The 27,396-nt window shown below is 42.4% G+C and overlaps 1 protein-coding gene across 4 annotated transcripts in view; it reads left to right on the top strand.

The window, feature by feature from the left end:
- Positions 1-27,146, top strand: part of MAPK10 (mitogen-activated protein kinase 10) — a 120,694-nt gene extending 93,548 nt beyond the window's left edge. For 3 of the 4 annotated variants that reach the window (XM_032224188.1, XM_032224187.1, XM_032224190.1), the window contains 3 exons: positions 16,404-16,467; positions 19,530-19,607; positions 27,004-27,146. In XM_032224188.1, the coding sequence (XP_032080079.1) occupies positions 16,404-16,467; positions 19,530-19,607; positions 27,004-27,146 (285 nt within the window). The remainder of the gene's footprint in view (positions 1-16,403; positions 16,468-19,529; positions 19,608-27,003) is intronic. The other variant, XM_032224189.1, reaches the window with a different exon arrangement.
- The last annotated feature ends 250 nt before the right edge of the window (positions 27,147-27,396 follow it).

Raw genomic sequence — 27,396 nt, 5'->3', positions numbered from 1 at the left:
TAGTCTGGAAAAAAATCCAATTTGTCTGGATCAAAATACTTGGATTGGCATTGACGTTTATCCTTCCAGGCTAATAGAAGTACCGGTGTGACACCTGTGTCCTTTAAAGCTTCCTTCTTATCTGTCATCAAGCAACTCTGGAAGGAATTTGCAGGCATGAACCCATGAAAAGGGGCAACCTTTGTACAAATACTCACTCCAAAGTCCTACGATGATTGTGGAAGTTGCTATAATAAATCTGGAATAGAAGTCACTGATAACAGCTGGGGAACTAGAATGATGTCTAAACAAGGCTTAACTTAATTTACCTTTGTTTCCATTGGAGTCACTGAAACTTTGTTGGTGAAGAACATTTCTTATGAAGTATGCTGTTAATTTTGCAACACATCTGACCAGCACACAAGTAAATGAACTTCTGCAGGATTCAATTCCATAAGAAATGTCATTATATACAATGCCATTCAGCAGACGTCAGCATACAATATCAGGAACACAGAAGCAATATTCATAAAAGCAAGTCATTACAGAGTAGAGAGATTCAGAGGCCTCATATATTGTACAGAATCTGCAAAGTTACAGAGGCCAAACCAGCTCTTATATACAGTTCAGCAAGTCTAAGACATGCCCAGACTCCAAACTGTCTCTTATGTTTCAGTATCCAAATAGCCCCCATTGGCTGACCTGTTTCCATGTCTATTCCAGTCTATGAACATTCATACTCTGACAATTTTTTTTTAATTCATAATTTTCTAGTTGCATCAAAGCTGTGTCCACTTGGTGCTCGGGATTCAAGACCAAGTGGTATTGTCTGCGAAGGTCTGGCATTTTGACTTCCAAGTATTGAAGTTTATAAGTGACATAATGATTATAAGATCAGGGACCAGCAATATTTAAAAATATGCAACACCAAGATAAAATCTAAGGGGTGAGATTAAATAGTGAAATATCTTAAAACTCTCCCCTCTGATCTTACTTTTGTGTATACTTAGTATTTAATCTCCCCCCTTTGATTTTACTTTTATATTGCATATTTTTAAATGTTGCTGGTCCATGGCAATATATATATATATACATATACATATACATATACATATACACACACACACACACACACACACACACACACACACACACACATACATACAGGTCTTGGCATATTCGGGTCTTTTCCTGTGTAAGATTAAGAGTATCTTGGCGACGTTTTGACGAGGTCCCACTCGCCATCTTCAGGCTGGTGCCCTCGGCTTCCTGCTTGTGCAAGCAAAGCATGATCGGAGCTGCCATCTTTCTATAAATATTGGTGGGATGTGTGTGGAGTGCTGGCTTTGTTGCTGTAAGCGGGCTAGTTGGCTGTGTTGTTGCATCTTGATTAGTTGATGGAGTTGATGTATGCAGATTAGTCGGCTGTGTCGTAACATCCTGTGTGGCTGAGGTACTAGCTGTGTGCCTATTAGTCTTTTGTGTTGTAACGAGCTGGGTAATGGGCTTTGTGAGGACATCCTGAGCTCTAGTGTAGTGATATCCTGAGTCCTGTGCTGCAACGTCCTGGGAGGTTGGCTGCGTTATAACATCCTGAGCCTTTGCGTTGTAACCTCCTGCGTTCTGTGATGTAATGTCCTGAGCAGATGGCTGTGATGTGACATCCCGGGCTTTGGTTTGGCTCCGAGTTTGCGGTCTGGCCATGTGTTCATGCCGTGTGTCAGTTTGCTTTTTGTGGGGGTCGGAGGGGAGTGCAGCAGTTGGTGATGCCACCGTGGTTTGGCTTCTGGATGGTGGTTGCATTTTGTCTATGGGATAGGTTTGCATTTGAGTCTGGTGAGGGTGATTGGTGATGGCGTCCTGTGTTGTTCTGGGTCCGGTGTCGGTTTTCGTGGCTGGGACTCGTTTGCTGACTAGGGCTAGTTTCCAGATGTCTGGTATTGTCATGTTTATTCATATTGTGGGGGTGTTTCTCTATTTCAATGGCTTCCATAATTATTCTCTTGTTGAAGTGTTCAGTTTTGGAGATTAATTTGGTTCTTTCAAAATCAATGAAATACCATGCAAAATCTGCCCAGCCACATACATTGGACAAACTAATAGGAGAATAAATGCACGCATTGCAGAACACAAGAACACAATCAGAAAAGAAGAAAAAACTTCCTCTTTTCTAGCACCTTAAAGCAACAGGACATGAAATTGATTACAGCAACAAAGCCAGCACTCCACACAAACACACCAATATTTATAGAAAGACGGCAGCTCTGATCACGCTTTACTCGCACAAGTACGAAGCCAAAGGCACCAGCCTAAAGATGGCTAGTGGGACCTCGTCGAAACATCGCCAAGATACTCTCAATCTTACAGGGGGAAAGACCCGAATACGCCAAGACCTGCATACCTGTACCCGTGAAAATCTACGAATACATATATATGTATGTATGTATGTATGTATGTATGTATGTATGTATAGATGTAGATGTAGATGTAGATGTAGATGTAGATGTATTATATGTATGTATGTACATGCATACAGTATATGTATATATGTATATGTATATGTGTATGTGTATATATACATACATACACACACACACATACACATATACTATTATAATTGTATATTCATTAGCAGTACAAATCTAAAGTATTACAACTTACAAAATAAAATTGCATATCCTCCTGAAAAAGATAATTAACGAAGTGGTGAATAAAACAAGTTATTCCTGTGACCCGCTATGTCTTATTTTCATCATGGCAACATAGAATTTGGCTACTGCACAAGTGATGATTTTTTTTTGAATCTCCTATGAGTTGATTCACATAGAAATTGTCTGACCTTCCTGGGAATTTACCTATTAGGGGCAAATGTAAGCTGACCTGATATCTCCGTGGGATTTGCAGGGTAATAGTATGTGAGAAATGGATTCAATTTTCTTGTCACCACCTGGGCAGGTACGCTTGGTTAATAGGATTTTGGAGTGTCTGCCTTGCTGCAATGTAAGATATTATGTCTGACTTTGAAAAATGGCATCTTCAGCCTGAGGAAAGTTAGATTTTATAACTATTTTGCTGGTTCCCAAGTGTCCTTGTTTATCCAATGTCTACCATGTTGAAGCAACTTATTAACTTTGGTACTCCGTGTTTCTTATTCTTTGGGTGAACCATTGTTTGACTTAGTTATACCCTACAGAAATAAAGAATCATTGGGGGAAATTAGGAATTGTGTAGAAACCTCTGCTCCATGGCTGTTTCTGGGAAGAAGGAAAATTATCCATTAAAACTAGAGGAGTCGACCTGAGCAGAAAGAATTGGATTTTCAGCTGGTACTTTATCCTCCTCCTCCAGGTTCCTGTGGGAAATGACCAGGCTGAGAATGAGGCAGGGGTCAAACAAGTCATCAGTCATGAATCCTTGCACACTCACAAGATATTTAAATCCAGCAAACCTTGAATTCCTTTCTATTCTTAACTCCTGCTAATTTCCCTTGACCGTTACTAGATCAGATTCTTGTATAGAGAGCTTAAGCTTACAGTAACATCTGGATCTCCTGATTTGCCTGGTGCTTGAGACTCCCTTCCAGGGATGTGGACATTCCTGTCTCAAGCCTGGGCATTTGCTGTTCCATTCAGTGCAGTGAGAATTAATCTCAATAATTTTGTTTGCATCCTTCTTCACATACTGTAAAGTCGCATTTGTGCACCATCAAGGATTTGAGCCAAGGGTGTCAAACTGAAGGCCCGCAGTCTGAATCCGGCCCGTGGAGTGCTTAGATCTGGCCTGTGGGGCTGCCCTGGAAACAGCGAAGGAGCAGCCTGCGGTGCCTCTGCCAGCAAAAATGGAGCTTGGTAGGGCCGTGTGCGACCCTCCCAAGCTCCGTTTTCAGCTGCAACGGCCTCCTGCCACCTGTGCATGATCCCTCCCTGAGGTCCATTTTCACTGGCAGAGGGGGGTACCACAAACACCCCGATCATGAGTGACATCAAGCTGGCTATGTGTACCCTGGCCATGACCACCCCGGTCCCCCGAGGTCAAACACAAGCCTGATGTGGCTTTCAATGAAATTGAGTTTGACGCCCCTGATTTGAGCCAATGACTTGGCGTCAAAAAGTTTTAATATTTCAGGAATTCATTGTCCCCCTCCGTCCCACAAGGCACCTTGTGCTACTTATCTGAGTCTCTGCTTATTGACCCATGAGATCATTTAACAACTGCAATCTAGAGTTCCAGGATTGTGATTATTGAACGAAACAGTGTTGTAATGTCTCACTGAATGGCTGCCTCACCCAGTGACTGTGATTCTGGTCCCAATTGTGATTGTAAATTGAGGATTATCTGTAATTCAAATGCATTAAGGGAGCAGCAAGTTAAACAGAAGGACAAAGATTTGATTTCACATATTTTGTGTCCGCGTATCTGCTTTGGAAACAAAACCATCCGAATAAGCTCCATAAATATTAGTGAGAGGGAGCAAAAGCATTAAAAATATAAACCAATGCCTATGGTTTTGTACCGAGAGCTTAACCTACAGGCAATGCCCCTATATGTAGCTTCTTGGGATTTACAGTATGTTAGAATATTCATGACTGGGAAAGACATGGTAACAAGGTCAGCCAATGAATAGGCATAGCAACTAAGTCAGCCAATGGGTGCTAAAACAGACCTGAGTCTGTGCTGAGAATCAAAACTGAAACTATGCTGTCTGCTTTGAACTTTGAAATGAAACTTACTGTTCTCTCCTGCTTGTGTTCTGCTTGTAACTTCTACCACTTTGAAAGAATCTACTATTAGTATTGTATATTTATTCATCAGTTATTGTCTATATAAAGAAGTTAATGAATCCAGCTGAATCAGTTATCTGTGTGTACTTTCTGGATTTGATTTTTCTGCAAAAAAAACTCTGACACAGTACCAATCGCGTAAGTGAAGAGGTGGTAGGCTAGTTGGCATCCCACTTAAGAAGCAGAGCCTTCATCCAGCTAAAATTTCTTTTTATATACATCCATTAAAATTTTACGATCTTTTCACAGCCTGTAGAAGAGCACTAAAATTAAGATGCCTCATTCAAAAGGCGGTGAGAATAACAAGGTAGGGAAATAGATGGGTGGCAAGGTCCTTATACTTTTGACAGTTCTAAAACACGCAGACTCTGGTGGCTTTTCTTTAAATGCCAGGTGATAACCTATGGCTAATATGAATTATTACTCCGAATGACTGAAGCGTATGTCAAAGTGAGGATTTGCTCTTTAGAGACAGATTTATAAGAAAGGACAAGCCAAATCTAACCTGCCTTTGCGTCTAGCTCTTTAAGAATAGATTGGTTTTTGACCAGGGGTAAATCAATTTACCTTTGCTACACGTTCGGTAGCAATGTATAGAGCCGAGGTGGCGCAGTGGTTAGGGTGCAGTACTGCAGGCCACTTCAGTTGACTGTTATCTGCAGTTCAGCGGTTCTAATCTCACCAGCTCAAGGTTGACTCAGCCTTCCATCCTTCCGAGGTGGGTGAAATGAGGACCCAGACTGCGGGGGCAATATGCTGACTCTGTAAACCGCTTAGAGAGGGCTGAAAGCCCTATGAAGCGGTATATAAGTCTAACTGCCATTGCATTGCTATTGCTAATGTGAGTGCATATTTGCGCATGCACAGAGGGTCAAAAATGGATGTGATGGCATCTGGGGGGGGGGGGTGAAGCCTGCTACCCAGCCCGCCTACAAAGGTAAACGAACAACAAAATCCTGCTTTCCAGCTAATATAAATCGCCTGAACTGATAGCATTGTCGCCTGAACCGGTAGCATTTTTTTACTACCGTTTCAGGTGAACCGGTAGCATTTTTTTACTAATGTTTCAGGTGAACCGGTAGCATTTTTATTACCAGTTTGGGTGAACAGATACGAACCAGTAGCATTTCACCCCTGCTTTTGACTTACCAAGGATCTGCGTGGTCTCCTAGAGCAGTGTTTCTCAACCTTGGCCACTTGAAGATATCCAGACTTCAACTCCCAGAATTCCCCAGCCAGCCATGCTGGCTGGGGAATTCTGGGAGTTGAAGTCCGGACATCTTCAAGTGACCAAGGTTGAGAAACACTGTCCTAGAGTACCTTGGCCATTTTATAAAATAACGGTTAAGCTTTTGAGATCTTCACAAGGTGAAGTTTTTTCTAAATTTGGTCTTACAGCCCTCTTTATGTTTTGTAGGGTATCATTAATGTCAACATTATTCACATTGTATAACTTGAGATTGCTTTGGGCTTGTTTTCACGAATAGTGACTTGTTTATTTCCATATACATGGAATAAAAGTTGAATTTTTGGAAAATAATTACCATGTTTCCCCCCAAAATAAGACAGGGTCTTATTTTCTTTTGACCCCCCCCAAAATAAGCGCTTGGCCTTATTTTCAGGGAGGTCTTACTATTTTTGAGGTGCAGGAGGCAGTAAGCGTGGTCACCTCATGGCTGCTGCTGTGTTGCAATATTTTCGGGGAGGGATTATTTTGGGGGGAGGGATTATTTTAGCGCATGCGCTCAAAAGCCCGATTGGGCTTATTATCCGGGGAGGTCTTATTTTCAGGGAAACGGGGTATTAAGATGTGTGCTAACGTGAACAGATGCCAACCTGACTTCTCACCTGCTCAGATTCATTCCAGTTCCCTTTTATAAAGGCAAAAATGAGTTACCCTTAGGGCAGGAAGATTTTAAGTGATAAAATGTGATTTTTTAAAAAAGATGCCAGAATAGCCCTTAGCTAATGGGGATCTTCCTAATCAGTCTGGAAGTACCAATAGAAGAGAATATTTGGGTAACCTGGTTGGGCAATTAAACATCTGCAAGAAAAGAACCTGCATTTGAAGAATACCACGTATTCAGGCGGTGGTTAATAATTTAACAGAAGATCCCACCTCTACCCAGTTTACATATTTGTCCTTTTTAAATTCAGTTTGCTGTTGATTTTAGTGTTTTAACATTTAATGTTCAATGTTTATAACGTACTAGTTCTTTTCTAGTGTTATTTTATGACTTAAGCTGCCCCGAGTCGCTTGATAATAGAATAAACAGAGTAGAATAGGATAAGAAAGGATCAGAGGTGGGTTGCTACAGGTTCGGGCAAACTGGTAGTGGAAATTGCAACAGGGTTGCCAAACAAGTAGGGATGGCAGGCTTGCCATGCCCCCCGAACTGGTTCCCCGGTCGCCCAGGCCATTGCCGGCATGTTGTTTAGTCATTTTATAAGTTCTGCACATGCACAGAACAATTTGTAGGCATCTGTGCATGCACAAGCAATGCGCAGTGTGGACACGTGCAAGCGAAGCGAGCAGCACGCACGCAAAGCACACACAAAGCAAACCGTCAGTAACCCCAGCAGCAACCCACCCCCGGATAGGATAGGATAGGGATAGGATAAGGATAGGATAGGATAGGATAAGGATAGGATAGGATAGGATAGGATAGGATAGGATAAGGACAAGGACAGGATAGGATAGGATAGGATAAGGATAGGATAGGATAGGATAAGATAAGGATAAGATAGGATAAGGATAAGGATAGGATAAGGATAGGATAAGGATGAGGATAGGATAGGATAGGATAAGGATAGGATGGTAGGATAAGGATAAGGACAGGATAGGATAAGGATAGGATAAGGAAAGGATAGGATAAGGATAGGATAAGGATAGGATAAGGATAGGATAAGGATAGGATAGGATGATAGGATAAGGATAGGATAAGGATAAGGATAGGATAGGATAAGGATAGGATAGGATGATAGGATAAGGATAAGGACAGGATAGGATAAGGATAGGATAAGGATAGGATAAGGATAGGATAAGGATAGGATAAGGATAGGATAAGGATAGGATAGGATAAGATAAGGATAAGATAGGATAAGGATAGGATAAGGATAAGGATAGGATAGGATAAGGATAGGATAGGATGATAGGATAAGGATAAGGATAGGATAGGATGATAGGATAAGGATAAGGATAAGGATAGGATAGGATAAGGATAGGATAGGATGATAGGATAAGGATAAGGATAGGATAGGATGATAGGATAAGGATAAGGATAAGGATAGGATAGAATAATGATAGGATAGCACAGCATAGCATAATGATAGGATTGAATAGAATAATGACAGGATAGGATAGGATAAGGATAGGATAAAGATAAGGATAGGATAGGATAGGATAGGATAAGATAGGATAGGATAGGATAGGATAATGATAGGATAGCATAGCATAGCACAGCATAGCATAATGGTAGGATTGAATAGAATAATGACAGGATAGGATTGGATATGATAGGATATGATAGGATATGATAGGATGGCATGGCATGGCATAGAACAGAACAGAATTGCTTTATTTGGCCAAATGTGATTAGGCAAACAAGGACATATGGGTGGCATATAAACTTAACAAATAAAATAAAATGTAATATGTAAGTCCATTACATTGTTCTACTCATATACGTGGCCAAATGTGAAATAAGTAAAGCCTTGAAATTTGCTTTCTCCTTATTGCCTTAATTTATGTGTGAGTCTCTAGTAGGAGATGCCCATGTTGGAAAAATCAAACCAGATGCATGGCAAATAGGTTCCAGCAACCCAACCAAATAGTGGCGAATACCTTGCAGGGTTAAAGGATCAGTATCAGCCCTTTAAAAATGCCCTGGTTATTTTCATTTGAGTCTGCTTTCTGACAAAACATACCTTTTGAGGAGTAATGAAGAAGACAGGAGCCGTGCGGCTGTGCGTGGATATAATTCAGGCATTGTGATTTTAAATGCTTGTTCAGCCATGAAATGCACTGGGTGGCTTCAGGCCAGCCATTGTCTCTTCCAATAACTCCTGTTGCCTAGCGATTGCTCTAGGACATTTTTCCATTTTCCTTTTTCTTTTTAAAAGTCAGGGCCAGCCCAATTCTGGCTTTAAAAGCACGTTTGTTAGGATGTTAAGAGTTTTGCTTTGACTAGTGACCAGGGCAGGCTGAGTCATTTTCATACTTAAGAAAAGCCAGGACAGTGGAGAAGTGAAGTAGCTGATTTTCTTAACAAAAGTGATTTCATACCAGTGGTGGGTTTCAAAAAATATTGGAACCTACTCTATGGGTGTGGCCTCCTTTGTGGGAGTGGCTTGCTGGCCATGTAACCTGGTGGGAGTGGCTTGCCGGCCATGTGTTTTCTTTCTCTCCCCCCCTCTCTCTTTCCTTCCTTTTGTCTCTCTGTCCCTTTTTTCTTTTTTTCTTTCATCTCTCTCTCTCACTCTTTTTCTTTCTTTTTTCTTTCTTTCTTTATTTCTTCCTTTCTTTCTCTCTCTCTCTGTGTCAGTCAGTCAGTCTGTCTGTCTGTCTGTCTGTCTGTGTGATTCAGTGGTGGATTTCAAAAAATTTTGGAACCTCTTCTGTAGGTGTGTCCTGCTTTCCGGGTCCACTGGTGGAACCTCTTCTAACCGGTTCAGTAGATTTGATGAACCGGTTCTACCGAATAGGTGCGAACTGGTAGGAACCCACCTCTGTTTCATATAGATACTGTAGTGTATTTTACGGGCCAGAAAAGTATACTATTTGTCTTGATCTGTAAAATTATATACAGGTAATCCTCGACTTGTGGCCACAATGGAACCCAAAGTGTATGTTGCTAAGTGAGAAATTTTTTTAAGTGAGTTTCGCCCCGTTTCACGACTTTTCTTGCCAGATTTGTCAAGCGAATCCCTGGAGTTGTTAAATGAGTAACATGGTTGTTAAGTGAATCTGGTTTCCTCGCTGACTTTGCTTGTCGGAAGTTTGCAAAAGGGGATCCCATGATCCCGGGACATGGCAACCGTCGTAAATGTGAGTCAGTGGTCAAGCATCCGAATGTAAATCCCATGACCATGGGGATGCTGCAACGGTCACAAGGGTGAAAAACGGTCGTAAGTCACTTTTTTTGAGTGGCGTTGTAACTTTGAATGGTCGCTAAATGAACTGTTGTAAGTCGAGGACTACCTGTGCTCCTCCTTGAATGCATCTGCATTTAAACATTTTTTTAAATCGAATATCTATTATTAGCAGCTCCTAGAAATTTCTTCAGTAAGATTGAACAATCTCCTCCTCCTTCTTCTCCATCATTTTAGAAAGCACTTTAGAGTTGGTCAGGTAGATAGATGGGCATGGAGGGAAAACCAATGATAAAAATGATCAGATTCTGTAGACGTCTCTGGCTATGCACTGTTCTGACTTAGGCTTCCCAATCATGAAACCGACTCCTCGTCCCAATAAAAACTCTTTTATTTAGTTTAAAGGGATTCATCTCCAGCAAAGTCCTGACAAACAGTCTTTCATGAGATTTCACAACTGTAGACCTTTATCAGGCTTGGAGAGCTGCCAGGCCGATATCTTCCAAACGCCAGGCTGTAGCAGAAATTACTTGGTAAGAAGTCAAGGACAGATCTTCACCCTAATGAATTGAAGTAATTGTCTCCTGCAAACTCCACTCCCCTTTCGCTCCTCTTTATTTCCTCTGGGAAAGGCCATTCACCGTTCACCTGTGCCTTTACTCATAAGTCGGCCCTTGTTCCTTAACTATTCCCATCTCCTGGCAACTCTGCTCATGCGCACATCAGGAACAGGCTCCAGCTGTTTTTCTCCCCCACTGATCTCTGATGCCAAAGGCTGCTGATAACTGTCGGATGGCCCTGGCCCCATCTCTGCCTCCAATGGCAGAGCCCTCATCAGAGGCTTCCGCAGACTCCAGGACTGGCCCGTGTTCCTCCCCAACCTCCCCACTGCCCGAGTCTGACATCAGCTCCGCTGGCGGGCCACAACATGTACTTAAATTTAAATAACTCCATATTATAGAGATCTGAACTTATTAAAGTTCTTGTTCAACTTCAAATGCATTCTATGTGTATGTTATTTTTGCCTTTATGCCCTCTGTGACAATTTTTTTTTGATGAATTGCTCTGTAACTGTTATCTATGTCACAAAACCTTCTCCTCTAAAGAAGGTTTTGTACTAAGTTTTGTACTAAGTTACTTGTTGCTACTTCTTGCCGTTCCCTTGCTTTCTTGCAGAAGAGTACTATTTTAATTTTTTTTAAAAAAAACCAATAAAACCACGAAGAACAAACTAGTAATATCAAACTTTAGACTCTTAAAGGGAAGTGGAACTATTTTCCCCCCACCATTCTATATCAGAAGCTGAAGAAAGACGCTATTACTGAATGTGATATCCTTGTAGATAAGGATGTACCCATATTCAGGTAGTCCTCGACTTACAACAGTTCATTTAGTGACCGAAGTTACAACAGCACTGAAAAAAAGTGACTCATGACCATTAGTCATCCTTATGACCATTGCAGCATCCTCGTGGTTTTCGTGATCAAAATTTGAAATTTAATAAAATTTGTATGCCACCCACTCCCATGGGACTCTGGACGGCTTACAGACAAGATAAAAAGCATTTAAAAATTAAAGGTAAAAATACAGTTGTTAAAATTGCACACCATCCATTCTGTCTAAGTGGGGCTGGACATTGATCAACAGCCCCAGGCCTGCCGGAACAGCCAGGTCTTGGTGGCTTTTTGGAAGGCCGGGAAAGTGGTAAGGGTCCGGATCTCTACGGGTAGATCGTTCCACAGGGCCGGCGCAGCTACAGAGAAGGCCCTCCCCCGGGGGGCTGCCAGCCGGCATTGTCCGGCCAACAGCACCCGGAGAAGGCCCAACCTTTGAGATCTTGTGGGTCGTTGGGAGGTATGTGGCAGGAGGCGGTCTCTCAAGTAGCCAGGTCCTAAACCATGCAGGGCTTTAAAAGTAACGACTACGACCTTGAAGCACGTTCGGAGACCAATAGGGAGCCAGTGCAGCTTGCGGAGGATGGGTGTAACATGGGTGTATCTAGGTACACCCAGTATCGCTCGCGCGGCTGCATTCTGGACCAACTGTAGTCTTCGAACACTTCAGGGGCAGCCCCATGTAGAGTGCGTTCAGCTGCTTGGGAACTGACTCATATTTATGACGGTTACAATGTCCCAGGGCCATGTGTTCAGTTTCTGCATCCTCCTTACAAGCAAAATATATGGGAAAACCAGATTTACTTAACAACCATGTGACTAACTTAACAACTGAAGCGATTCACTTAACAACTGTGGCAAGAAAGGTCATAAAAGGGAGCAAAACTCACTTAACAAATGTTTCACTTAGCCACGGAAATACTGGACTCAGTTGTGGTCAACGTTGAGGACTACCTGTATATTATACACAAAGACCTTTCCATTAGACTGAATTGTTGCTTGATAAGGTAGCACAATATGAAGTAATGCGTTTAATCATTTTAATACTTGGGAAGTGAATGTGGAAAAAATAGTGACTCATCTAATGTAGTAACATCGGAAATTGGTCTTGGTTACAGAGAAGAAAGAGATAATGGGAAAAAGGGAATGGAATTAGAACAGAACAGAACAGAACAGAAGCTTTATTGTCACTTTGAATGCTGGAGTAGGCGTGGCCTGCGCGTAACACATCTGTCCTGAGGGCTGCCAGTTTGACACCCCTAAAATAACTTATGAAAATGCTCACAAACATGCCTACTTATCTTGAGAAGCAATCTATATATATATAAATGGCTCGTGTCTGTGTGGTGTGTGTATGTTCCAGCATAATCCTGGAACTCCTCGAGCAATTTCAACGCAACTTGGTACACAGATGACTTACTCTCTGGAAACAAATACTGTGGGGGTACTCGGGTTGTGTGTTCTGTTAAGATGCAGCCTGTTGTGCCTTAAAATGGCTTCTGATGTACTGCCATAAAATGGCTTTTATTGTACAGCACAGTGGAGTTGCCATGGTAACTGTCTTCACAGCACTCCACAAGGGGGCGCCCTCTGGTAAGGGGAAAAATCCAACATTAGAAATTATGTTTGATCCAGACATTTTCAACAACATCAGGACTTTTCTTGTCTAATACAGGATTAGGATAAATAAATACCCGGGCAATGCCGGGTTATCAGGTAGTTATCTATAAATTCTGCAGCACACTTGCCCTGTTTCACTGGAGAATGAAGGGTGTTATAGATGTATTTTTCCCCCCTCCAGATTAAAAGTATATAAAATTTTATTACCAATGATATGGGCACATTTAGTCTTTGTAATGTTGAGAGGATCTCAAATTCCAGGTGAAGGGAACTGGTCAAGCTAGAAGTCAACCCAGTCTCAAGGCTTTTCCTTTTTATTTCCTTGGCAACGGTAACCATGGTTACCAGCATCTGTTGGAAGATGTAAGGGGCAAGCCAGTTCAATAGCAGCAACCAACCCCATGAATTAATATAAATTATTTTATAGTGTGTTGCTTTTATTAACAAAAATGTTTGGGTTAGGGTTCTGATTTTTTTTAAAAAAAGAATTCAATGAAATTAAGTGAGGAACAAGTTTTTGAAAGAAAAATACAAATTGGCAGAGCCGTCCTCAATTTACAGCCAATCGTTTAGCAAGTTACAAGAGTACTTGAAAGTCCTCACATTTATGACCGCCGCAGTTCAAAATTCAACCACTCGGCAACTGGCATGTATTTACAATTGCTGCTGATTGTCAAGATGACTGGTTGTTAAGATTTAACAATGGCTTAACAACCACTTAAAAATTGTAAGAAAAAAAGATCATAAAATCGGCTGTAACTCACTCGGCAATCTCCTTACTTAGCAATAGAAATTATAGAATAGAATAGAATAAAAGAGTTCTTAGAAATTATGGTCCTAATTGTGGACAAACTATTCATGTAGCCCTCAACATGCAAGCCAAACAATTTCTGTCGCTAACCAAGGCAGTTATTAAGTGAGATTCGCCCCATTTTATGACCTCGTTGCTGCAGCTGTTAAGTGAATCAGCACAGTTGTGGAGTGAATCATGAAATCGTTAAGTGAATCTTGGTCCTCCAGTAACTTTGCTTGTCGAAAGGTGACTAATGATAATCACATGACCCTGGGAGAGTGCAACAGTCATGTGGACATGCCAGTTGCCAAGAGGCTGAATTTTTTGATCACATGACCATGGGGATGCTGCATTAGTCATAAGTGTATAAAAATGGTCATAAGTCATTTTTTCAGTAGAACGTAACCGAGGACTACCTGTACTTAATTTCCAGAGGTGGGGAAAAAATTAAAATTTTTAGCAAAGCGTTTTCTGCCCGGTTGCTGGGTGGGCCTGGCCATGATGGGCATGGCCTAGTTGGCCTCTTGCACCATGGCGGCGGGGGGGAGCTTTTTGTCCTTCCCAGGCTCCGGAGGTTTATTTTGAGCCTCCGGGAGGGTGAAAATGGCTTCCCAGGCTCCGGAGACCATCTGGAGGCCGGAAACATGCCCAGGGAAGGATTTGGGGGTTCACCAAACTGGTTCACCGACAAATGCACGCCCGACAAATGCGCGCTGACAAAATCGCCTTGACCAAACTGCGAAATCGAAATCACACCCACTAAAGCGCATCGACAAATGCGTGCCGACAAAAGTGCGCCATCGAAAACAACGCAAAAACAACGGTAACAACGTTAACAACCCTAACACTAACCCTAATCCTAACCTAAAAACCCTAATCACGCTTTTGTGGGCGTGGTTTTCGATTTCGCTCTTTTGTCGCGGCGGTTTTGTCGGCGCGCATTTGTCAAGCGCGCATTAGTCAGGTTCACGTCCAAACTGCACAGAATCTTAACTAGAGGTTCTCCTGAACCCCTGCAAATCCCCATCAGCCCACCCCTGTTAATTTCCAATTAGAAGTCATGATTAAATCCTTGGTCAATAAAGAATGCAAGGAATTGGCTTTTCCCTCTTGCAATGCTTGCAATGTCCATGCGCTTAAAGGTGCTACATTTTTAGTAGCCCCTGTCATAACCTATTAAAATTGCTTCAAAAGCTAAAGTGTGGCTCACGGTAAGCTATTTCTGCTTCTCCTCCTCCTCCTCCTTTCTGGGAGAGATTTTCCAGAAGAAAACGGCTACAGAGAGCTTAAGCTTTTTTCCTTTGTGTTATGTTCTTTTTCTTGAATCAACAATTTAGTGTCTCGGCTGATGTGACCCCTATTTAGCTCAGTCCAGCTTCCTCCTCCTTCTCCACCCATCCATGAGCTCAAAACCTAAAGAGGGGCTATCTAAGAAAGAAAGAAAAAACAACAACTGCATCATCTTGGATGAGATTTCACATTAATATTTATTTATTTTTTTGGTCTGGCTCTTCCATTCCACCCCTTCCTCTCCTACTGCCCTGTGACTCGCGCTTTCTGCTTTCTCACTCATTAACAAATGCTAGCTATAGGTCTGGCAGAGCGTGGGAACCATCAGCTGTCACACTTCACAGGATCGATCTCAAGTTTTCGTCTGTCTGAGACAGGCTTGCATGCTTCACTCTTTAGATGAGCAAAAGGGCTTCACAAAATCATGAGTAGGATCTCTCCAGCTGGGTTTTGAAGAACCAGGTTAGATCTGGTTGAGGCACAGATTAGATTAGATTAGATTAACAGAGTTGGAAGGGAGCTTGTAGGTCATCTAGTCCAGTGTTTTTCAACCTTTTTTGTGCAAAGGCACACTTTTTTCATGAAAAAAATCACGAGGCACACCACCATTAGAAAATGTTAAAATTTTTTAACTCTGTTCCTATATTGACTATATATAAAGTAATTCTCCCACGGCACACCTTACACTATGTCACGGCACACAAGTGTGCCGCGGCACAGTGGTTGAAAAACACTGATCTAGTCCAACCCCACTGCCCAAGAAGAGACCCTGCACCATTTCTGGCTGCACCAAATGGCAGTCAAATCTCTTCTTGAAAGTCTCCAGTGATGAAGCTCCCACAACTTCCGAAGGCAAGCTATTCCATTAGTTCATTGTTCTCTCTATCTGAAAATTCCTCTTTATTTCTAGGTTGATTCTCTCCTTGTTCAGTTTCCATCCATTATTCCTTTCCTGGCCTTCAGATGCTTTGGAAAATAGCTTGACCCCTTCCTCTCTGTGGCAGCCCCTCAAATATTGGAAGACTGCTATCATGTCTCCCCTAGTCCTTCTCTTCACTAGACTAGCCATGCCCAGTTCCTGTAACCGTTCTTTATGTTTTAATCTCCAGTCCGCTAATAATCCTGGTTACTCTTCTCTACACTCTTTCTAGAGTCTCAACATCTGTTTTATAGTGTGGGAACCAAAACTGGATCCAGTATTCTTGGTATGGTTTTACTAAGGCTTTATAGAGTGGTATTAGTACCTCACTTGATCTTGATTGTATCCCTCTGTTTATGCAATGTAGGATTGCATTGGCTTTTTTGGCTGCCACTGCACCCATCATGCTTGGAATGTATTTGCTGAGGTTTTCATTTCCTAACTATTTTGGCACCCAAGTTAACTGAGCTCAAAACTTTTGGTTTATATTCCCAATTTAACTTATTCCGTTGACCTCTCTATGTTTCAATTCACAGCCACCTCCACAGATCTATGACAAGCAGTTGGATGAAAGAGAACACACAATTGAAGAGTGGAAAGGTAATTTTTTTACCTATACAAGGTATAGCATCTGATTCTGCACTTGATATCTGTCCTTGACCTCTTCTTCCCCACCTCCTGATGCCTCCTGCACTCCATGGGAATTGCATATGCACTCAGAGCATGATCAATAATTCTTGAGAAGTTTGAGAATGGGTTTGAATATTAATAGCTTGGGTTGGTAGTTAGGCATTTGGATTGAGCTCCGAGCTTGGCAATTTGGTTGCAAACATTTCATCACCATTTAAGGAGACATCGTCAGTGCCTTTTGAGTTGTGCTCGTCTGTCAGAACACAGGTCTTTAAAGATCTTTTTGTGAGATTGCAAATTAGTCTGAATGCTGTTTGTTCGGATATTTCTGAGTCATAGTCTGATTTCGGACAGCTTAATGACTGAGATTCATTTAACAACCATGATATTTACTTAATGACTGTCGGACAAAGGTCACAAAAACTTAAGTGGGTCATGTGGTGACCCACTTAACTACCACACAATTTACAACTATAAAGTTTGATTGGCTTCCTATTGTTGTTGGGCTGTAGTTAAGTACCATCTGTATGGTGCAGATTAGGATTAGAGTTGTTATCTGGGTGCTTCTGAGTCATGGTCTGGTTTCGGCTTGTTTGCAGTCAGCCACTCAAGCTATCAAACAAGCCGAAATTAGACCATGATTTCTCCTCGAATGGTGATGAAATATTTGCAGCCAGGTTTGAGAATCTTCCTTCACTTGTTTGTTTTTTCTCTTTACAAAATTGTTTTGTTATCTCTGAAAAACCTAGTGTTTTTTCCAGATTTACAAGAAGCATGTGGTCACAGGAAAGCTATAATGCCATAATTAGAACCAGTCCTACCATTGGGCAGAGTGATCATAGAGTCAGGCAGCAGATGCTGAATGATGGCGGCAGTGACTTCACACCAAATTTCTTATAACCCCACCCACCCAACCACACCACCGCCATTGCTATAGTTAATGCAGGACAGAATTGTGTTCACTATGCAACCTGCACTTGATTCCTAAATTGTTTTCAGATGCAATACAGGTAATCCTCGCTTAAAGACCGGTCGAAGTTACAAGTACCGCCCCCCCCCCCCCCCACGGTACTTACAAACCTGTTCCTGAGTTTCAGCAGTTGCCTCACTGCCCCCATCGTGGTGGTCACATGATCACATTTTGGGTGCTTAGCAATTGGCTCTCATTTATAAAAGTTTGCAGCATCCCACAATCATGTGATCACAATTTTGCCGGGTTTTGGCATTCAGTAAAAAAACACTCATTGGATAAAATGGATTCATTTTAATGACCACTGCATTTGCTTAATGACTGTGACACTCATGTAATAATCATGGTATTCACTTAATGACTGTCACACAAAGGTCACAAAATCACAGCTAACCCACTTACCACACAATTTATGACTATAATTCCAGGCTCAATAATGGTTGTAAGTCGCGGAATATCTCCATTTATGATATAATTATTATACTATACATTAGCTACTGTTGAAGTCCACTCCCCCTGCTCATCCAATTGATTTCAGCAGGTGGTGTAGTGATAGAGATTTTGTGCCTGAATATATAATATGATTTATTAATATAATGAATATTAAATATAATATAGTATTTCTCAAGATAGCAGGCATTTCCTTAACAGATTTAATGAACAAGCCGTCGAAGTGAGTGACAATCAAAGCCAAGGATCCAGAAAATTAGATTTAAGCTCATCAGAGGCACTTTTCAAGAAATTGTTAGTGGCTAAGGATCAGAGCCGAGGTGGCGCAGTGGTTAAATGAAGCACTGCAGGCTACTTCACTGACTGCAGTTCTGCAGTTCGGCTGTTCAAATCTCATCGGCTCAAGGTTGACTCAGCCTTCCATCCTTCCGAGGTGGGTGAAATGAGGACCCAGACTGTGGGGGCGATATGCTGACTCTGTAAACCGCTTAGAGAGGGCTGAAAGCCCTATGAAGTGGTATATAAGTCTAACTGCTACTGCTATTGCTATTGTGAAGTTTTGCAAGCTGGAAGACAGGTCCAGGTAGTCCTCAACCTATGACCACAATTGACCCCCAAATTTCTGTTGCTAAGCAAGACATTTGCTAAGTGAGTTTGACCCACATTTTACGACCTTTCTTGCCACCGTTGTTAAATGAATCACTGCAGTTCTTAAAGTTAGTCACGCGGCTGTTAAACGAATCTGGCTTGCTGGTTAGAATCCCGCAAAAGGAGATCACATGACCCCAGGACACTGCAACCGTCATAAATACAAGGTGGTTGCCAAGTATCTGAATTTTGATCCCCTGACCATGGGGATACTGCACCGGTCATAAGTGTGAAAAATGGTCATAAATCATTTTTTTTCAGCGCCATTGTAACTTTCATCTGTCATTAAATGAACCGTTGTAAGAGGAGGACTCCCTGTGGTTTCTCTGCTCTTCAAGGCAGTTGACTCAAGGGAAAGAGTAGGACAAATGATAGCTAGGAAAAACATAGCTATCCATTTTTGTGGCCTGGTTTCACGGGTGGCCTGCTGTGGCTTCTCAGAGGTTCGGAAAAAGCTCTAGCTAAGATACTGTGCAGTTCAGAGAAGCCCCGGATCCCACTCCTGGATGGCCCCGCCCACCCTGTCCCTCCCCTCCCAGGAGTCCCCACGCGGTCTGTTTTGGATACGGGTAAGTGCAGGGCACGCACGGAGGCTGGGGAGGGCAAAAAACCATCCTACTGAAAGTTTGGGAAGGCCAGCCTCCAGAGGGCCTCTGGAGCCTGGGGAGGCCGTTTTCACCCTCCTGGAGGCTTGGAACAAAACCTCTGGAGCCCGGAGAGGGCAAACACCCCCCTCCCCCGTGGTGCAGGAGGCTGACTAGGCCACACCCACCATGGCCACGCCCACTCAGCAACCGGGCAGAGAACCCCTTGCTAAAAAATTTTGAAGCCCACCCTGCCTGATTTAGAACATTTTTATTCACTTTCATGAGTGATTTTAAATAATGTGGGGAAATAATAAAGCATTTTTTCATATGGGGAAGTAATGCAACATCTTCGTAACAGGCTCCTTTGTCTCTTGCAGAATTAATCTACAAGGAAGTAATGAATTCTGAAGAAAAGACTAAAAATGGCGTAGTAAAAGGACAACCATCTCCCTCAGGTACTCAGTCCTAGTGAATGACAATATTTTATATGGTTACAGACCAGAGGTGAAATCAACCTACCTTTGCTATCGGTTCGCAAATGAGAGCGCATGTGCCAAAAACAGGAAGTGACGGTGGGTGGGCGCAGCCTCCCGTTGCTACCAGTTCGCCTGAACCAGATAGAACCAGCTGAATGACAAACCTTAAGAGACATTCTTTTTTCATCTGCATCTAGAAATAGTACCTAAAAACAGTAGATTTTCATTGATTGGAAGCTAGGATGTATTCCAAGTCATCTTATAGCCTTTTCCAACTTGGTCCCTTTTAAATATATAGGGCATTGCAGATGTGTTTACGAAGCCATAACTCCAGAATCCCCAGCTAGTATTCTGAGAAGTTGCAGGGTTTGGGTCAGGAGTGGGTTTCAACCGGTTCGCGGCGGTCCCTGCGAACCGGTTGGTTGCCGAACCCGGAAGTAAGTAACTTCCGGGAACGGCGAAGGGTGCGCTCGCCCGCCCGCGGTCCTTACCCGGTTTTGACGAGTTCTGCGCTTCCACGCATGCGCAGGATGCATACAGCGCCTGCGCGATTGTCCAGGAGCAGCTGGAGCGTCGTGGAGACGCTAGTACGCATCCGTGCACCGCGCAAGTGCACGAGGACGCCGTCGGCCCCGTTCCAACCGAACCGGTTGGAACGGGGCGAGAAACCCACCCCTGGTTTGGGTATCAGATTAGGGAAGGCTGAGATACAGCACTAGAAGAAGATAAACTATATTAACTGAACTCGGTTAAAAAAAAAGAATTGTATTAACTCTCCGCTAATCCGCTTATCTAGAAATAAGCCCTGCAGAATTAATTGGGGGCTTACTTCTAAATAACAATATATCAGATTTGCTGATATATTGCTTCTGATTGGCTTTCAGAACTTTGAGTGGATGAAGCTAGTTTTCCCATGTCATGTATTAATTCAGTGTTCAATGAAACATTAAGTTTTTGTAGTCAGTTCTTTAGCCATCATTAAAGGGTTGACAGATGGGCTTGTGGTATCTCGTGCCTGTTCCCACACGCGTTTTTTTTTTTTTACTTCAGCTGCAGGTTTATCTCATGTTTTTCTTTGTTCACTGTCATTATATCAGAAATTATTGTTTTTCCTCAATTAATGCCAGGTCTACTCAATATTCAACTTATGCGTTACATATTTGACGTACCAGATGTTTGTTGCCTCCCCTTTATTTGTTTCTTTCTCTTTGCAGTTTGCTAGCAGTATCAAAACTTGGCGTGTATTTGTGGGCATGGGACTGGATGGATGAAAATTGAAGATTTTCTAAAATTTAATTCTTTTTAAAATTTAAATTGGATTGTTTTGATTTACCGTGTTTCTCAGAGTATAAGATGCACCAAGATTTTGAAGAGGCAAATTAAAACCAAAAGTTTTTGCACTCTGCAGACCTCCTGAAAACGGCCCGTTTTTTGCAAAAATGGGCCCATTTTATTTTTAAAAGGGGCATGAATAGCCTTTAGGAGGCTTGTAGACTGCTCCTGGGGGCGGGGGGGGGGGAAATTGAGCAAAAAACGGGCCATTTTTTGCTCATTTCTGCCCTCCCCAGGAGCACTCTGGAAGCCTCCTAAAGGCTATGCATCACCATTTTTGCAAAGGGGAGGCGGGATTCCAGGAGGCAAAAAATATATTCAGTGTATAAGACGCACTCAGATTTTTCAACTTCTTTTTCGAGGGAAAAAGGTGCGTCTTATACTCTGAAAAATACGGTAAATAGGATTGTTTTGATTTTTATCAAATTTATTTTAATAAAATGCTTTTGGAGTAAAAAAAATCTATCTAAAGATACTTTTCTATTTAAGATACATTAATAATTTAGTTTATTCAGCATGAAATGGCGCATGAGGCTGTAAATATCCACAATATTGGGACTGTTGGTGAGTCAACTGCAGGCCACAGAAGGAACAGAAATGACAGTTGCTCTTTAAAAATTATGTTTTAAATCGAGTCGATTTTAATCAAGTGTTTTTACTAGTGATTTAAATCATGATTTATATCAAACCAACCCTGGCACAGGTAGAAGATTCAGACTTGCTTGTTCTGCCCCGGGCAATGAGGTTCTGCTTGGGCAGCCAGTTAACTCCACGCTTGGGAATATTTTTCAGATCAAGTTTATTGTCAGGAATCCTTAATAACAAAACTTACAGTTCAGTAATGAGGTTCTTCTGACTTTCCCTGATCTGTCCCTTCACGTAGTGTAAAAAGACATTAATTCCTCTAACCCATGCTGCTGGTGCAAAGCTGCTTCTGCTAGTGCTGACAGGGATTCAGTGAGTGCGCAGTAATAAAACAATTTCCCGGGCAAAATACCCCACTGTCCAATCAGGGAGCACAGATGTGGTCACATGTTATGGGACTACATTTCCCACAAGGTAGTTGCATTTCCCTTGAGATAGTTGCTTAAAGGAGACAGCTTCTAATTTTTAAATTAACTATATACTGTTGGGACAGCACACTCCCCACCTGGAATTATAAATTCCACTATCAACTAGCCTTTAACTAAAAATAAACAAAGGCATGGCATAAAAATGCAAACTGACTGCCTAACTAACTGAGAAACTAAGGGAAAACATGAGGCAAAATGAACATCCACATTCGTTTACTTTCCCTCACTAACTTCCCTCCCGCCATGTCGTTGCTCAGCACAGAAAAGCCAACAGGAATTTCAGGGTAGATGCTTGGATTAGCATAAGCCTTTCAGTACCGCACATTTGTTTCAGTTATGTCAGAAAGGCCATTCAACAAGTCCTTACAGAGCCGAAAAGTGAGGGACAGAATACACAAATTTGATTTAAGAGCTTACTGAGCTGTGGCCCAGCATCATCATTCTTGAAGATGGAGTGGATGTCAGAATAAATCATTGTTCATGGGCAAATTTGTCAAAGAAAGCCCTGCCTCTTAGGTGATTTATGAGGAACAATAAATAGGATGTGCTTGTAAAGGGGGGGGGGAATAATATAGAAGGACTAATTAAACTCAGCTTTCACTTAAAATGGAGGATCAGACTTATTCGAAACTGCTGTTTGTGGCTGGCAGAAAACACTTTATTTCCCTCTTTCCTGATAAATGGAGGACTGTTGTTTTAAACACTGATTTCTCTCCAATTGAGGGTAGTCCTCGATTTACAAGCATCCATTTAGTGACTGTCCACAGATACAGCAGCACTGAAAAAAAGTGACATGAATAGTTTTCATATTTATGAAAACTGTTGCCGCATTCCCACATGATCAAAATTCAGGTGCTTGGCAGTTAACATGTATTTTATGACAGATGTGTGTGGGGATTCTCATTCATCGAGGTCATAGTTGTCCCAGAGGTGCTTTTTAAGAGGCCGTTGGGCTTTCTCTGTTTTTTTCCCCCCTTTGAAGACATTTTGCTTCTCATTCAAGAAGCTTCTTCAGCCCCCTAATCCCATCAGGGTGAGCTGGTTTCTCCTATAAACCTTTCTAATTTCCTAATCTCTTCTTTTAATGTTTTTAACAAATTGTAACCGACCAGAGTCGCTGAGACATATGCATTTAAATGTATAAATTACTGGTTCCACCACAAAACCGCGTTCGACTAAAGGGCGCTCGCCGAAACCGCGTAGCTGATGTCATCACAGGGCGACAACAGCGTGGAGACAGAAGCACGCTGTAAACGCTGTAAACGCTAAACCTAAAATTAACCCCTAAACCTAAATCTAACCCCCCTAAACCTAATCCTAAACCTAATCCTAAACCTAACCCTTAACCTAACCCTAAACCTAACCCTAAACCTAAACCTAATCCTAACCCTAACCCTTAACCTAACCCTAACCCTAACCCTTATCCTAACCCTAAACCTAACCCTAAACCTAACCCTAAACCTAACCCTAACCCTAACCCTTACCTTAACTTGAATCGGCTTGCTTTCAAAGCGCTATTTAAAGCGCCCTTCTTTCTCTGCGCTCGCTGTTGTCTCCCTGTTGATGACATCAGCGACGCGGTTTAATCGGGCGCGCTTTAGTCGAACGGGGTTTGTCGTGCCATGTAAATTACTACTCAGCTCATTGGAGAACTGAAGAAGCTTCTTGGATGAGAAGCGAAACCGAGGTGGTGCAGTGGATAAATGCAGCACTGTAGACTATGTCAGCTGATTGCAGTTCTGCAGTTCGGCTGTTCAAATCTCACCGGCTCAGGGTTGACTCAGCCTTCCATCCTTCCGAGGTGGGTAAAATGAGGACCCGGATTGTTGTTGGGGGCAATATGCTGACTCTGTAAACCGCTTAGAGAGGGCTGAAAGCCCTATGAAGCGGTATATAAATCTAACTGCTACTGCTACTGCTACTCTTTAAAGAAAAACAAGAAAGTTCAGTGGCTTCTTGAAAAAGCACCTTTGGGACATCTATTTATGAGAGTTGCACTGTCCTGGGATCATGTAATCAACCATTTCTAACCTTCCCAGATGATTTCCAACAAGCAAAGTCAATTGGGTAAGCCAGATTGGTTTCATTACTGCATGATTCACTTAACAATTACGGCAAAAAAAGTTTATAAAATGGGACAAAAGTTAACAACTGCCTTGCTTAACAATGAAAATTTTGGGTTCCCTTGCGGTTGTTAATCAAGGACTACCTATACATGTTTACTTTTAATTTCGTAGAATTTAAGCGCTATCATTTTTTAATTTTAATCAGGAATGGTAAAATGAACTAGGGCATAAAACAGTAATTTTCCAGGATCCATCTTGAGGGGATTGTGTCCATAGAGAGAATTTATCAACCAAACACCAAGATCATGCAATATAACTCATTTAGAAAAGTTCCGTGATGGAGGGAGAGAAAAATCTATATTTTTTGTTATTATAACGAAAGAAACAGCTTGCTAATACAACTCTTCAGCCATAGCCTGCAGTAATTCATGGCTATCTATCAAAGACTAGTTAGTCATTCATTAAAATTTATATGTTGCCTGACTCTCAGTGACTCTGCTTGGTTACAAATTGTTAAAAACATTTTTAAAAAAAATTAGAAAAGTTCATCTAAGAAACCAGCTCACCCCAATGGGATTAGTCCACCCCATTTGTACCAGCAGAAGAGGCGTGCTGTGGACATTATCAACCAAGGAATTTTGGAGTCCAGGAGAAGGGCCTTTTTTGCTGTGGCTCCTGCTCTCTGGAACGTCTTGCCTCGCCCACCCTGAAATCAGATCCGCTTGCAAAAGGCCTTGAAAGCAAGTCTGTGCCAACTAGCCTGGAGCCCCAATTGGGGCGTAGCACTTGGGTAATGGAGTGTGTGTCAGGGTTCCAAATAGCATCCAAAATTAAATCAGAGTCCAAGGCAAAGTATTGCTCAAAGTTCCAATTTATTAAGAGAGCCATGTTGGCGCATCTGGGAAAACCCGAATCTGAAAGCTTCCCGGTTTTCCCCACCCAGTTAAAAGTTCATGATCTTGCCACCACGCCCACAAGTCCATCCCATGGTCCAATCTCCCACTGCCATGCTGGCAGTTCCACCCATCCAGTTCCGGTCAGGTGCAGAGGTGCAGAGACAAAGGATGACCTTGGATTCTAGAAAGGAATTTTATTTTGACAACATCACATTCTACTCCTTACTATTCCCCCTCCCAATATCCCACTAATGAAACAGCATAGTAGAATAGAATATTAGTGTGGCAGGCCAAATATCCCAAAAGGAACCAGCTGCAGGCCTGACAGGGTGTGTATTTCGCTCCCTCCCTCTCCATCCAACTTAGTTTTATACTAATTGAATTTAAAATTTAAAATCCATATTTATTGTTTTAATATTTTATAGTGCATTTTAATCTGTAAGCTGCCTAGAGTCACTTTTGGAAAAATTGGCAACATATAATTTTAATAATAAATGACAATAATAAAATTAAAAACCATAAAGAAACATAACAATATCAATAGCACTTATATACTGCTTCATACTGCTTTACAGCCCTTGTTATATGGTTTACAGAGTCAGCCTATTGCCCCCAACAATCTGGGTCCTCATTTTACTGACCTCGAGAGGATGGAAGGCTGAGCCAATCTTGAGCCCTGTCAGGATCGAACACCAGGCTGTAGGCAGACTTTGTCTGCAATACTGCATTCTAACCACTGCGCTACCAGGGATTCTAATAATAAGTGCATATTGGTCACTTCTCAAGGATGGTAGAAAACACAGGACTGGACAACTGAAAAGCACATGGGTTACTTTAAGAAGTTTGTGATTGCAATGGGAAACCAAAGTAATACAAAGCATTTTTTTTTGTTTATTCTATTCAATATTGATGAAATCCAGTAAGGGATGCAACATACATCTCTGAGCAAATCAAATATTGCAATTTCTTGGGCGATAGATATATTAGTTAATACATTTAATCATACTCACTACATAGTAATTGCATTACACTGGGGTTGTTTAATTACATTTACCATATTTTTCGGAGTATAAGACACACCAAGATTTTGAAGAGGCAAATGTAACTTTTGCCATTTTTGTTTAGCTTAGAGTAGGGGTGTCAAACTCGACTTCATTGTGGGCCGCATCAGGCTTGTGTTTGACTTTGGGGAGCCAGGGTGGGCGTAGCCAGCTCATCACTTGTGTCGGGAGCACCTATGGTGGCCCGCGCTCTCTGCCAGTGAAAACAGGCTCCCGAGCTCCATTTTCGCCTACGACGGCCTCTTGCAACCCTCTACCAGCAAAAACGGAGCTTGGAAGTGCCACTCACGGGGCTCCGATTACCTCCACTAGACCAATTAGATCCCACAGACTAGGTCTCCTCCGAATTCCATCAGCCGGCCAGTGTCGACTGGCGACTACCCGGAGGAGGGCCTTCTCTGTGGCTGCTCCGACCCTCTGGAACGAACTCCCCGTGGAGATTCGTACCCTCACCACCCTCCAGGCCTTCCGCACAGCCCTTAAAACCTGGCTGTTCCGATAGGCCTGGGGCTAAAGACTCGCTGCCCCACTTCGACTTCGAATGGTATGATTGTTGTGTTTTTAACTATGTATGGTTTTATGTTTTTGTAACTCTGTTTGTATTTCCCCTCCCTTTTTTTGAGTTGTGAGCCGCCCTGAGTCCCTTTAGGGAAAAGGGCGGCATACAAATAAATTAAACCTAACCTAACCTAACCTAACCTCCATTTTTGGCCGCGACGGCCTCCTGCAACCCTCTGCCAGTGAAAACAGAGCTTGAGAGAGCCGCCCGTGGCCCTCCCGAGCTCCATTTTCGCTGGCAAAGGCACCATGGGCCAGTCCTTCTCTGTTTCCAGGGTGACCCCCCACGGGCCATATCCGACTGAGAGGCGCGTGTGTTTGTTCATGTCTCTTTGAGCGTTCTCTTGCTTCCAGGTTGAATCACGTCGGTGTTCATTTTCTTAGCACAGGTGCAGCAGTGAACAGCAGCGAAAGCCTCCCTCCCTCCTCATCTGTCAATGACATTTCCTCCATGTCCACAGACCAGACCTTGGCATCGGACACTGACAGCAGTTTGGAAGCTTCTGCAGGACCCCTTGGTTGTTGCAGGTGACTAGCCGCCTGCCTGCGAAACCCGACGTTCTTCAGAAGATGATGCAATTTGTAGGGAGACAAATCTATGGTGATTAGTGAAAGAATGTGATAATGGCAAGGAAGAGAGAGAGAGAGAAAGAGAGAGAGAGAGAGAGAGAGATCAAAATACACATACTGATTAAGCAAACAAAAAAAGTCCCTTTCAGCCTGCTTTTCCTTAAAAAAAAAAGAGTAATGTAAATGCAGCTAAGCTCAAGTGTATATTTAAC

Source organism: Thamnophis elegans, chromosome 9 (genome assembly GCF_009769535.1).
Source record: "Thamnophis elegans isolate rThaEle1 chromosome 9, rThaEle1.pri, whole genome shotgun sequence".
Lineage (NCBI taxonomy): Eukaryota > Metazoa > Chordata > Lepidosauria > Squamata > Colubridae > Thamnophis > Thamnophis elegans.
This window is presented reverse-complemented; position numbering and strand designations above follow the sequence as displayed.